The following is a 13,534-nucleotide window of genomic DNA, read 5'->3' as shown; positions in this document are numbered from 1 at the left end:
GGGGAGATTTTACCGAGGAGGGACACTTGAATGGGACTGAGGGTGAGTGGGAGCCAGCAGGTGGGCACAGGGGGAGGACAAGCCCCCAGATCTCAAAGGTGGACTATGCAGCCCTGAGGCGGGTAGACAGGCGCCAGATGGCTGGAGTGCGATGGCCATGGGGGAGGGTGTTTTGCGGTGAAACCAGAGTCCTGGGCAAGGACTAGATCGTGCCAGGTTCTTATAGGATGTGTTAAGGATGTGGGCTCACTCTGGGCAGCCTTTGAAGGCTTCTAACCTGGGTGCAATAGGATAGTATTTGGTTGTCTCCTGACGTTTTTCCCCCACAGGTTCTTGACATTGAAATTGTAGCTTTGCCAACACTGAGCAGTTCACTGTACCCACCGCCCATCTCCCACCCCCAGTGAATATAAGACCACAAATCTCAGGCAGCAAAGCCAGGGCCAGGTAGAGATGGGAGGCAGCCACCGGGGCCCACCCACTAGCTCCATGATGTGCCTCCACCTGCCCAGCCCCCAAGACCACTCAGTTGAGATGCACGCCTAAGCAATATGACAAGTTACTGCGAGTCCATCCCCAGCATGAGAGAGTGGTGATGATGCAGTTTGTCTGGGGAGAGACTTTTCTGAAGGTGGGATCCCTGGAAGAAGGTAGAGAGAGAAGAACACTTAAAGGGGGCCTTTGGCAGTGAAAGCGTGGAAGACAGGAGCTTAGATGAATTCCTGCACTCCAAACATTTTATGAGGGCTCTACTGCAAACACAGCAGAGGTTGAGGTGAATGTGGGGATGGGCAAGATTCAGAGAGCTCGCACTGAAGACTTGGTGGCCTCCTCGGCCCGTTCCCAGGTTCTGAGAGTCTGTGGGTTCAGATTAGGATTTCTCAGTGAGAGCTTCATTTGGAAAGCAGTGGTCTCACCCTCTACCAGCCCCTGACTTGCAGTTTCACAGCAGACCCCATGGGATGCTCTTCTCTTACGGGAGCTGCAGGGGCAGGTGGCCTGGACAGGAGATATGGAACCCTGGGTGTGAGTCCTCACTCTGCCAAGCTCTGACCACCCCCACCTTGAAGCAGCTTCCATTTTCTTCTCTGTAAATTGTGCAGAGTTGAAATAAATGCTCTCTGAAATCTATCCTGGCACTAACATTTTACATCCCAAGCCCCTCCCCTGGCTGGCAGTGGGTGCTCGTGACGAGGGGTGGGCAGGGCAACATGAGGGTTTTCCAAGCCCTGGTCTGCAGTCTCTGGGAGACAGTGTCCCACAGGCGATAGGCTGCTGCCGTGAGCAGCTGTGTAACCACACCCACCTCTGACCTTGCAGGTGCACCCTTTGCTCCCGGGCACCTCAACCATCATGATCCATGACTTGTGCTTAGCCTTCCCGGCCCCGGCAAAGGCTGACGTTTATGTCTCGGACATTCAGGAGCTGTACATCCGCGTGATGGACAAGGTCAGTGTCAACTTCCCGATACGGCTCCCTCCCTGCGGAGGCCTGGAGAACAATGGGGGTTCAGGGGGTGTTTTCCTCGTGTCCACCTGCAGCTCGCAGTGCTGTTTCACCCAGCATTCTGGGCTCAGTGCAGAGCGGCCTCCGAGGGTATCCGTCTTCATCTCAGTTGACACCTGTAAAACCTGGCTGTAAATCCCGCTGGAAGTTGTCCCCACGTTAGCTGCAGCTTGGGAATTCCTGTCCTCTGACTGGTGCAAGTTACTAACCAGCCCGGTACATGCATTGCTGAATGTGAATTTTCTCCCCAGTATGTACATTTTGGATTCTCAGAAATTTCAGTGGCAGATGAGTAAGATGTACTAATGCCGAGTGCTTTTGCAAAATGAATACATAATAGATCTGGGCTTTTCTTTAATGTAAAGAGGGATTTTATAATTCTCCAAATACCTGAAGTAACTGCAGTGAGGCTTAAAGAGGGATGCTGTCAGAGTCCTGTCTTCCTGGGGGGAGAGAATAGTTGGTAATTAGAGGGGGACATTCAAGCAACTTGGACTCCTTAAAAGTCAATATTCTGTTAGCCTCAGGTAGTCCTCCTCTGATCTCATTTCCTCTGGTGATTTGCCTCCAGACTTGAGTTCTTTCACTAAGCATTTCTGACTCATGTTTCCCAGAGCTCTCGCTGTATATATTATGTGCCAGGTATGAACTCTTGGGTCACTGAGCTCTTTTTAACCCCCACTGTGTGCCTGTTGCTATTCCAAGCTATGGATTGTCTCTCTAAGGAGATGTTAGTTCTCTCTTTTTATTGGAGTGTAGTTGATTTACAATGTTCTGTTAGTTTCTGGTGTACAGCAAAGGGATTCAGTTATACATATATATATGCTTTTTGAGATTCTTTTCCATTATGGGTTATTATATTGAATATAGCCCCTGTACTATACAGTAAATCCAGTTGTTTATCTACTTTATACATAGTAATGTGTATCTGCTAATCCCATACTTCTAATTTATTCCCCCCCCCCCCAAGATTGTTAGTTCTCTCAGAGTGGGATGTGTCATTTATGCGTCGACGTGTCCCTGAGGCCTCTTGAATACAGAAAGCACGTAACCGATTTTCATTTGTTGATGGGCTGATAGTCTGAGGGTCAACTTGGGTCTGTGGGTTTGAGGTTGTTGACGCTTTTGCAGAGAGCCGTAGGGTACCACAGGTGGTGGCATTGGTCATTCGAAGGCCACCCCTGAGTCTCTGTCCCCCTTGATGTAGGTGGAGATTGGGAAGACGGTCAAGGCATATGTTCGCGTGCTGGACTTCCACAAGAAGCCCTTCCTGGCCAAGTACTTGGCCTTCATGGACCTGAAGCTCCGGGCAGCCTCCCAGATCGTCACGTTGGTGTGAGTCCTTGCAGGATCAGGGATCAGAGGAGGGCATCTCAGGGCATTGCCGACAGGTCTGTCGGGGGAAGAAGTCCCAGCCCCTCCCTCTGTTCCAGGGCCCTCGACGAGGCCCCAGATGACTACACCGCCGTGTTCCGCGTCCGCGGCGTGGCCATTGGCCAGACCAGTCTCACCGCAACCGTGACCGATAAGGCTGGACAGAGAATCAACTCGGCCCCACAGCAGATTGAGGTAAAGCTGTCCCTCTTCATGCTTCATGGCCTCGGCCCAGCCCCTGTTGCATGTTGGGGCTTTTTTGTGATAGGCTGGGCGTTTTAGGGGCAGCCCAGGAAGCCACGTGGAGGGGCCGTATTAAACTGCCCTACTGTGTCCTCTGATGAAAAGGGGGCCTTCACTGGTCCTGGGGACCTGGGGCCGCAGGAGGGAGGGGCCTGGGTTACTTCAGTCTCTCCGGGATGGAGGGGGTGTGGCGTGGCTCAGGGGAGGGGAGCTACTGCCGCACAGCAAGGGGGTGGCTGGGGAGGAGTGCGGACTGGTCTGGGCTCGTGTGCAGAGGTGCCCATTGACAGTCGGGGCCTTAGAGGTGGTGCGCTCCTCGAGGGAACTCCGGGAGCAGCCGTTCTGGGTGAGGGAGCTCCAGGGCCCGTCTCAACTGTGACGGGAGCCCCACAGCCGCCAGGGCCAGGAAGTCGTGTCCAGGTTTATTCTTCGGCAGCACTGAACTGGTCCTGCCCCTCCTCCACCATCTCGGCCACATAGGGCCAGGGGCTCGGTGTTGGCGGGTGTGGTGGGTGCTTCTTGATGGCAGTGCACCTTTCTTCTACTGCTGAGAAGAAAGTCCCGTCTGCCTATAAATGACGCAGCCATACGGAGACGACTCCTCACGCACAAAGCAGCCCCGGGCCGACTGGCACACTTGCGGCAAGGCAGGGGTTGTAGGGGTACAGGGGGAGGACTGGGGGCTTTGCACTGCTGCAGGGACGGGGACATCGTCGTCCCTGCCCGAGTCCTGCTTTCCTCCTCTGGAAAATGTTGAGGCCGTCGAAGTAGAGGGCTCTTCTAAGGCAATTAGTCAGTAGGAATCTGGAGACATTTAGTGGAGAGACAACCCCTTCCAAAGAGGAGTTGGGGAAGTCTCGAAAGCAGTGGGTTGGAAGCTTGGACGTGTGTCAGATCTCGTGGTGACTTGTTGAAACACATTGCAGGACCCCACCTCCGACTGGCGGGGCCAGGGCAGGCCGGGGAGTGGGCATTTCTACAGTTCCCAGGTGGCTTCCGCAGGAGCAGAACACGGCCCTGAGAACCGCAGATCCTCGGGCCCAGGGGTGGGATGAGGTCTCGTGGGGACTGCTCGGGCTCCCCCAGGCTTGGCCGGGACCCCAGGCGCTCGCCGGCGCCCCCTTCAGAGGAGTGATGTCTGCGCACGGTGCTTCTCTGGAATTGAATGTGACTGTGTCCGGCTGCAGGAGCTTGGAACACAACGGGCCCCTTTCTCCCTTGTGTCTCCACACCCAGGTCTTTCCCCCGTTTAGGTTGATACCCAGGAAGGTGACGCTGATTATCGGGGCCACGATGCAGGTAGGAGCCAAAGGCCACGCCCCCGCCCCACCCCCACCCGCGGCCGTGTCCCCTGCCTGGGGCTTCAGAAGGGGCTGTGGAGAGTGCTGGGGTGTTGGCACCCTTGCCCCCGAGGGTGAGGTGTGGGCCAGCCGGGGGACGGGCTGATGGGCGCTGCTCTTCTCCCTCCAGATCACCTCCGAGGGCGGCCCCCAGCCTCAGTCCAACATCCTCTTCTCCATCAGCAACGAGAGCGTGGCGCTGGTGGGCAGCACCGGGCTTGTGCGAGGCCTCTCCGTGGGCCACGGCGCCGTGTCGGGGGTCGTGCAGGCCGTGGATGCCGAGAGCGGCAGGCTCGTCGTCGTGTCACAGGTAAGGGCGTGGGCTGCACCGCAGCGGGCACCTTCCGAATCCGCCCTGGTCGCAGCCTCGTGGGTGAGGCTCGTTGCTGCCCAGGCAGCTGGCGGGGTTGGTGACCCGGGCTGGGAGGAAGCCCTGCCTGCTGGGCGGGGGCTCTTGCCAAGGGCCGCCCTCTCCCAGGGTCTTGCTTCTGCCCTCTGAGCCCAAGCCCCTGCCTGTCACCTACCCCCACCAGGGCCAGCCCTGCACTCGTACCCCCGAGGTTGCCCTCCTCCAGACTGAGGCTCCCCGGCTGCTCCTTAAGGGGAAGGGTCCCCAAGCCCCACGCCCGGGGCCATTCCAGTGCAGGCTGACAGTAGCCGTTGTGACAGCAGGCTCTGCTTTACGTGCCTCCCCGAGTCCTCTCTGGACCCTCTGCTCTGCTCGTGTGCAGGTGATGGGCCCGAGGGACGGGCTAGTGACCCACGGCCACCACACGGCTGCTCTAGGACCCGACCTAGTATCGCCAGCATCAGAGCCCTCCCGCCTTCGGGTCTTCTTTTCCAGCTGGGCTTGGAGATGTTCTCCTAGCAGAGTTGGGCTGCTCTAGGCTCTGACACACTTGCTGGGTTATGGTGTATGTTTTTGGAGGCATGTGCTGACTTGGCTGCTGTACACGAGGGTAACTGGACACCAGTAGTGTTTCAGGCCTGGATTTATATTTCCAGGAGAAAAAGAAAGCCTGAGTCATCCGCCAGTATCTTTGCTCAGCTAGAAGTAAAGTCATCTCCCCCGCCTCCTCGCTGGAGTGGGGGACATTTCCTGACCAATTTCCTGGGTCAGCAGAGATGCTGGAGGCCGACTCAGGGGAAGCCTCACCCAGGAGGGTCCCCCTGTCCCATATCGGTGGCACTGACTCCAAGCAGGTGAAAGCAGGTGTGTCTAAGTCTGATCGTTTCTGCCTTTCCCAGGGGCAGGCACTTCCGTGGGCCTCTGGGAAGGACAGGGCACAGCATGTCCGCCTCTCGAGAAGAGCTCAGGGTGCTTGGATTCTTCCCCGTGTCCTTGGCCTGCTGCAACCTGCAGGAGCGTCGGCTTGGTGGTCAGGCCACGGTGGAACCCCAGCTCGAAGAGGGCGTTTTGTCCTGGGTGGTGTGGCTGTGGACAGAAACTGGGCTCCTGACAGCGGTCCGGGAGCACCGCCGAGTTAGGAGCACCTGAACACACAGCTCTGGGGCGCTGGGACCCTCTGGAGGGGGTGGGGCTGACTTTGACCCGACACTGAGTGCATCGATTTACTCCTTTCCCAGCAGTTCCACTCTCTCTCCAAGTATCCCGCTTACGCCACAAAGTCCTTTTGAATCACTGGGTGGATACTCCAAGTTTACCTATCTATTTTATAAAGACGAGAAACCACTGGGCATGTGAGAGTAAAATTAAGGACCAAGGAGGCCCTGCTTTGTTTCTCTCTAAAGAAAGGGTTGCAGCCTCAGGAACGGGCTTGTTTTTCTCCTCCTGGGGGCCCACGTGGCTGACACAGCTGACACAGCAACTGGCTGGGGATTGGTCTAGAGGACACAAGGCCATGCAGTCCCTCCTGGCCACCCTCTTCTCTAGGCTGACCTCACTGGGCCACCTCTCTGCGTCTCCCATCTGGCAGGCTGGGGGAGGGGCCGGGGGAAGGCCCCGGTGCCCCTGGTAGATGGAAAGGCTGCACCGCCAGCTCCATCTGAAAGGTGTCTCCTTGAGCCCAGGCAGGTGGGGGCTCAGCCTGAGGCCCTGAGGTCCGCGTGTCCCAGAAGGATATGCGACTCTGGTCAGAAGCTCACGGTCCCATCTGTGCCATTTGGGTCACCCTAAGAATCAGCTCCCAAAGCCGAGGAATAGTCCAGGACTAGCAAGGGAAGACAGCAGTGAGAAGGATGAAGGGAAGGAAGGGAAGGGATGCTAGCTGGGCACCTACAACGTGCCAGGAGTTAGCCCACATCACAAGGCACAGGAGATGGGCTCACATGAGTGTGTGTAAAAAGGGCTTAAGGGTTTTAGTAGCCTGGGTTCAGCATGTGTCAGCAGCACTACAAAGAAGCCAGTAAAGTTAGTCTTTGGCCAAATTAACAGGAGTATATAATTCAGAATGAAGGAGGATATAGTCTATTCTAATCACACTCTACCTGGCTCCTGCATTTGTCCCGGTACTCTGCTCAGAGACAGACAGGCTGGATTTGGGGTTGGGAGGTCTGGAGACCTGTCCTGTGAGGGCTGCCTGGCCTAGAGAGGAACAGTCCCTGGTCAGTGTCCCCAAGTCTCTGCAGTGCTGACCTGGAGCATCTGGAGTGGACAGGTCTGTAGGCTCAGAGGACCAGGCTGGCACCCCCAGGGGCAGGGAAGAGGCAGCAGCCGGTTCCACGTGGGGCGAGCCACCCACAAAGCCAGGCCTCCTAGGGAGGAGGAGCATCATGGGTGCCTTCTGACCATGTGACTCTGAGCTGGCCTTGGCAGGAGCCTCCTTCCTGGGGGAGGGGTGTCCCTTCCCAAAACTCCTGTCACTAGCACATAGCGCCTGCCCACAGTCAGCCTGAGCCCCAAGCCCTTTTCCTAGGACCTCGTGGAGGTGGAGGTGTTGCTGCTCCAGGCCGTGAGGATCCGTGCCCCCATCACCCGGATGAGGACGGAGACGCAGGTGAGGCGGGAACCTCTCCAGGCCCTCCTGTCTGAGCTCTCGGAGCAGCCTCTTGGCAGGGCTCAGGCCCTGAGTTCTGCTTCAGAATGAGCTGTTCCCTCTGCTGGGACAGTTCTTCATGCCCTTCACCTGCTGAACCCTGTTTACCTGGGGGTCCAGCTTCACTCCCCTGCCTTTCCTGCGGCAGCCCAAAGCCTCCCTGCCATTCTCCCCAACGGCGCCATCTCCTCTTACGCACGGCGCTTACGCCTGTCGCCCCGTGTGGGTGCCGTCAGCAGGTGATGCCTGTGTCTCCACCAGTCTGTCGCCCTCCCGCACCTAGACTGGCACCTGGCACCTCTCGGGAGCCGGTGTTTGGACGGTGCGTAGCTTTCTCGGTGCTTTCTGTGTGTTAGTCCACATGGGGCACATAACAGCCCCGAGAGGTAGCTCCGGGGTCACGTCCATGTCACAGAAGAGGAGGTGCGCACGTGGCAGGCTTAGGGCGTCTGCACAGCTGGCAAGCGGTGGGACGGGGCGCCGACCCACAGCCTGGCTCAGGTCCGTCCCCGCCTTTTGCCGCGTCACCTCCACGTGCTCCCTCTGGTCGGCGCTCGGTCAGTTCAGATTGTCGGAGACTGAGTCCACCCCTCGTGAGCAGGGACTCCCGCTAGACTGAGAAAGAGGGGAGCAGGGTAAGCTGTGTGGCGGGGGCTGGGGGCGCTGCAGGTGTCCCAGAGCTAGCGGCAGTCGTTTAGGAATGGGGTCTCCCGGCTGAGCTGCAACAGCCCACAGCCCAAGAAGGACGGGAGGTGCGGGGCTGGTGCTGCATTCCGCTCGGTCCTTTGCTGTTTTGTCAGGCCTCCTGGGACCTATGCTGCACCTGCCGCTGCTTAGGGAGGAATTGGGTGCGGCTCCCGTTGCCCCGCCGAGACGGGGAAGCACCCAGCAGCGGGCGGCAGCTCAGGCAGTGCCCCGGAGCATCTGGGGGGTGGGGCTCCGGCCGCTGGACCCCGGCGGTCACGGACCTGGCTTCTCCCCGCAGATGCCTGTCTACGTCACCGGGATCACCAACAACCAGAACCCTTTCTCCTTCGGCAATGCCGTGCCGGGCCTGACCTTCCACTGGTCTGTCACCAAGCGAGACATCTTGGATGTCCGGGGGCGGCACCACGAGGTACCCACCCTCCCAGAGTCCCCCGACTCCATCCCAGGCAGTGTTGGGGTGGGAGGGTTCTCACCACGTGTCTTGCGCTTCACGCCCTCCTGTGGCTCCCTGACTCCTTCTCCCAAGGCTGCGGCCACACTGTCCCTCCCTGGTATCCCTCCCGGCCTCTCAGTCTTGCTCGTGTCCAGGAACCAGGTCGTCCAGCTCCCCCCTCACGGTTCCCAGGACAGGCCGCAGCCTTTTCGTTTTAAGCACATTCTTGCCAACCAGCCGCGCTGCACAGGGGCTTAGTGACCTGCTAGCGGAAGGCAGCAAAAACAACAGCCTGGTGGGGACGTCACAGAGGTTCCAGAACGTCTCGGGGTCCTGGTCGGGGTCCCCAGTCTGTAGCTTCCAACCCCCTTTCTGAGATGACGCCTGGTAGCCCTGGGGTTTTCTCCAGGTTATCCCAGGACCCCACCCCTGTCCCCTTAGGCCTCCCTAGGGGGTGCCTTGCCCCTCTCTAAGTCTCAGCTGGAGAGAACGTGCTGCCCCCGTTTGTATGAGCTGGAGCCCATGCGTGAGGAGGGGGGACGCGCCCAGGGTCGCCCAGCCAGTGGGCTGTGGGCCGGGTGCCGGCCCTGGTGACTACAGGCTGCCACCCTGTGTGGGCCTTGGTCACCAGGACCCGAGTGGGGTTGGTACTGGGGGTTTCTTCATGTCCTATCCATGGACGGGGGGGAGGGGGCTGGGCATGGGTTGGGGGTCTCCTGGAGGCTTCCTGAAGCTCATCTAGTGAAGGACGAGAGCCTCCCCCCCGACCCTATGGGACCAGAGTCCTGTCCCCAGACTGTCCCCGTGGTACCCGGACGTGTGACTTTTTCACAGCCCACGACGGGGGCTCTGGGGGGGGACACCCCAAGTCTAACATCTTCTTGGTGATTCGCCTGACCCCCCGCACAGTCGAGGCTCTGAGAAGTCCTGTGTGAGAACGCTGGTTGGCCTAGCCTCTTTCACAGGCTACTGTGAACATGAATTGCAGCGTGGGGCGCCCTGCGCTCGTGCTGAGGTGGCCACGGGCTGCAGCCCCCAGGTAGCAGGCCCTGACGGGGCGGGAAGGCAGCAGGATGAGAGCATGCAGGCAGTGCAGGGGGTCTGGGGCTCCTGTCCGGCTCTGCCCTTTGGGGACACTTTTGACATCTGTCGCAGGCATCGCTCCGGCTGCCGTCGCAGTACAACTTTGCCATGAACGTGCACGGTCGGGTGAAGGGCCGCACCGGGCTGAGGGTGGTGGTCAAGGCCCAGGACCCCACAGCCGGGCAGCTGCTGGGCCTCGCCAAAGAGCTCTCTGACGAGATCCAAATCCAGGTAAAGGACGGGTGGGCAGAAGCCACCGTTAGCGGGAGAGCAAAGGCCAACCCAGCAGCCCTGCTCCTCCCAGGGGCCTTGTGGGCACATGTCAGGGGGCTGGGGTATGAGGTGCTGTGGGAGCCCAGAGATGGGGTGACCCAGGGCTTCACGGAGCGGGTGTGTTTCAGGATTGGGGGGCCTGGCATGTGCACAGGGCTGTAAGTCTGAAGTAGCTTAATGTGCTCCCAGAATAGCAGATAATTCTGAGCTCAGAGTCTGGGGTGCCTTCTTGGGGGAAAAGGCTGGAAAATTGTCTGAGCCGGGCATTCATTTAGTTGTCTGTATATTTCACAAACATGTGACGCACTTAGCAGAAGCAGACACACTCTCCCCACTCCCCAGGCCGGCTCCCACAAAGCCTGCGGGGCAGGAGCTGCAGGTGCGGCTGCCCTAGATGAGCCCGCGGCCCTGGGGGTGAAGTGCCCCTGCGGGTCCCGGGGAGTGGGCAGCAGAGGGTCCTGAAAGGCCTCGAGGGATGTGCCCTGGAAGACAGAGGGTGCGACCCATCGTTCACTGATGGAAACCAAGCCTTAGGACGGGAGGTGGCCTGCTCAGAGCCCCTTGGGGGGGCACCCAGCAGGACTCGGACCAGGCAGGACCAGAGCCCAGCCACCCCTGTCCAGCCCAGGGCTCGACCCACGTCTCTCTCTACCACCCCTGCCCCCTCTGGGCCCCTCTGTAAAAACAACGAAGAGCATTTTTAGCTTCAGGGACCCCATTCTGCTAATCTGGGGCTCAGTAATGTCTGGCTTCCCCTAAATTGCAAAGAAAAACTGATAGCAGCCCCTAAGTATCATGAGAAAAGAAATGGGTTCAAGCCCCCTCTTCAGGAAGGAGCAAACCATTTCTAAACCAGGCACATATCTCATTAGGGGCAAAGAAGCAGATTTCAAAGAGAAACGCCTGTCTGCCAACCCCCCTCACCCCTGCCTGCACAGGCACACACACACACACACACACACACACAGACAGACACACACACACACACCACACACACACAGACAAACACACACATAGAAACACACAGCTGAAAACAACAGGAAGCAAGTTCTGACACCTATCCTGAAATTAAAGACAGGGCTTTGCAGCTGCCAGGTTCTGTGACCTCAGTCAGGTCGTCTAACCTCTCTGCGCCGCGGTGTCCCTGGCTGACAGCAGATGGGTTTTGAGCACATCGGAAACTTAGAGGCGCTGGATCCAGCCCACAGAGGTGTTTTATTTGGCTCACTCAGGGCTTTGAAACAATTTTTATTTGTTGCCAACATTTAAAAATAGGAAGATTTTGTCTAAAAACCCAGTATGAATGCATGGCATGATGCCACACGGCAAAACCAGCAAGAGATAAGGGCACAGCCTCCCATTGATAGAGAGGTGCCCCCCAGTATCACAGGCCCCCCAGCCCCCGTCGTCTCCCTGGCACCGAGGCCGTTCACCATGGTGCTGGCAGTGGTGCTTTTCTGCCAGTCACATAACAGGAGAGGAAGGTCCCCCTTGTACCTTCATGTCCATCTCCAGAGGGACCACAGAGGTCCATGCCTAAGGAACGTGGGAGGGGACCTGCCTGTGCGTGTATTTCCCACGAGATGCGTAATCAGTGAGGCAGCTTCACTCTGGATGCCGCCTGCCTGGCAGAAGTGCTCACGCGACTCCAGAGCCCGGTCTGGCTCCCAAGGCCGTGCTCCGTGCCCTGTGAGGAAGCACTGCCACCCCGTCGTGTCGCACGAATCCCCCAGCTCTGTGAGACAAGCGTGGCGAGGATGATTACTTCTAGACCCTTTTTACAGATGAGGAAATCGAGGTTGAGTGTACGGTCAGAACATGGCGGTGCGCGGAGGGAGGGGAGTCGGGCCAGTTTCCTCTTGGAAAATCATCCATCAGCTCAGATGATTTTAGACACAGGCCCTTAGGAGCGTCCAGCTGGTCTGATCAGAGCAGAAGCCAGCGGGGAGCCAAAGCTGTGCTTGGCACCTAGGCTCGGATGCCAAGCACGCCAGCAGCCCTGAGGGTCCCTGGAGATGGGTACCTGAAGGGTGCTGGGCGCGTCAGGCTGCGTGCAGAGAGGGGTCTGGAGCCCCAGGGGAGGGCTGCCTCCGTGGCAGGATTAGAGTCCATCCGACGTCATCGGGTTTATCGGCTGCTGGCCTGAGGTCACCAGGCACCCCGTACCAGTTCTGTGCGGATCCTGCCGGAGCCTGGCAGGCTAGAGGGTGAGAGGCAGGGCTGAGGGGGTGGATCTGCGAGGGGCATGTAAGGAGCAGCATGTCTCTCTGAGAGGCGAATTGAGAGCTTTCTCCGGGCTCCGTCCTGGCAGCATCACCGAGCAGGACCCTGGGCTCCGTCACTCTGCCGCTTTCCACACACTTATGTCCCGAGGGCTCAGGGGAGGCCCGTGCTTCTGTGAAGCAGCCCCAGGGGCTTCACCAGCGCACCTGCTGTCCCTCCTCATCGTGCCTTCGGCCTCTTAAAGCTCAGCCCTCGCCACCACATCACCAGCTGCATAACAGGTGCTGGCACCGGCCCCTCTCACCCCTGGGGGACAAGCAGACCCTGGACGTGGTTCCAGGGATCACAGGAAACAAAACTCCGCCTCTCTTCCAGGTGTTTGAAAAGCTGCGGCTGCTGAACCCTGAGATAGAAGCAGAACACGTGCTAATGTCGCCCAACTCATTTGTCAAGCTCCAGACAAACAGGTAGGTGACTCGACGCGGCTTCGTCCAGGTTGCGAAGCTGTGCTCACATCCGACGGCTCGAAGTCGTCAGGAGGCGTGGGTGCCTCGGGCGAGCTGCACCTCCCTCCTGGCGTCGCGCTGGAAGCGGGTGCGACCTCTGCCCTCCTCCCGTCACTGTGGACGTCCCCTGCTCGTCTGTGGCGTCTCCCCGTGGGTCCCTCTTCTCCCTGTGGCCCAGAACCTCTCATGCTTTCTGCGGACATCCACTGCTTCAGAGGGGGAAAAGTGCCAGCCTGGAGGTGCTCAATTTCTCGAATGCCCCTGTGTCTTCAAGACTTGCTGTTCCGTGTAGTCTAGGAGCCGGGGCGTCACCTGGGGGTTCGCGAAAATGTGGATCTCGGCCCCTGCTGGGTGGTGGGGACATGCATGAACGCAGAGGAGCGGGGTTTTGAAGCCTGCCTCCTGCCCGGCATTCTAAGACGATGCTTTGGGTAGTGGTGCCTTGTGTGTGAACTGCGGGTGCAAAGTTGGGCATTGTAAGGACCACTGGAGAGACACACACACGTGGGGGACGCACAGCCAAAAGTGTCCCTTCCCGGCTCCGTGCAGGGCTCTAGGTCAGAGGTGGGTGACAGCCGTGCCCTTGAGGAGTCCGGTGGGGAAGAGGGCAGTGGAGAGAGAGAAGGGCTGTAATGAAACGAGGTACGGTGTTGAAGCCACAGCCCAAAGGAAGGCCTTCCACGTGAGGATCCGGGGAGGCACACCCGCAGTGGAGATGCTGGAGCTGGGACTTAAAGGATGCATAGGAGGTTAAGAGGCTGGGGTTGATGAGGGAGGAGAGACTTGAGGCAGAAGCAGTGACATTTGCTTCAAGTCATCTGCAGAGCGTTTGTGGGGCTGCGGCACAGA

The 13,534-nt window shown here is 58.7% G+C and overlaps 1 protein-coding gene across 1 annotated transcript in view; it reads left to right on the top strand.

Moving 5' to 3' along the window:
- The window catches only part of NUP210 (nucleoporin 210), a gene marked incomplete at both ends in the record, with an annotated part of 99,233 nt that overhangs the window by 71,246 nt on the left and 14,453 nt on the right, over positions 1-13,534 (top strand). Inside the window, 9 exons of the mRNA XM_082847471.1 lie at positions 1,321-1,449; positions 2,714-2,841; positions 2,940-3,075; positions 4,360-4,422; positions 4,594-4,773; positions 7,340-7,420; positions 8,445-8,576; positions 9,756-9,914; positions 12,555-12,646. Coding sequence (XP_082703597.1) covers positions 1,321-1,449; positions 2,714-2,841; positions 2,940-3,075; positions 4,360-4,422; positions 4,594-4,773; positions 7,340-7,420; positions 8,445-8,576; positions 9,756-9,914; positions 12,555-12,646 — 1,100 coding nt within the window. The remainder of the gene's footprint in view (positions 1-1,320; positions 1,450-2,713; positions 2,842-2,939; positions 3,076-4,359; positions 4,423-4,593; positions 4,774-7,339; positions 7,421-8,444; positions 8,577-9,755; positions 9,915-12,554; positions 12,647-13,534) is intronic.

This window comes from Leucopleurus acutus, assembly GCF_964270905.1.
Source record: "Leucopleurus acutus genome assembly, chromosome: 10".
Taxonomy (NCBI): domain Eukaryota; kingdom Metazoa; phylum Chordata; class Mammalia; order Artiodactyla; family Delphinidae; genus Leucopleurus; species Leucopleurus acutus.
This window is presented reverse-complemented; position numbering and strand designations above follow the sequence as displayed.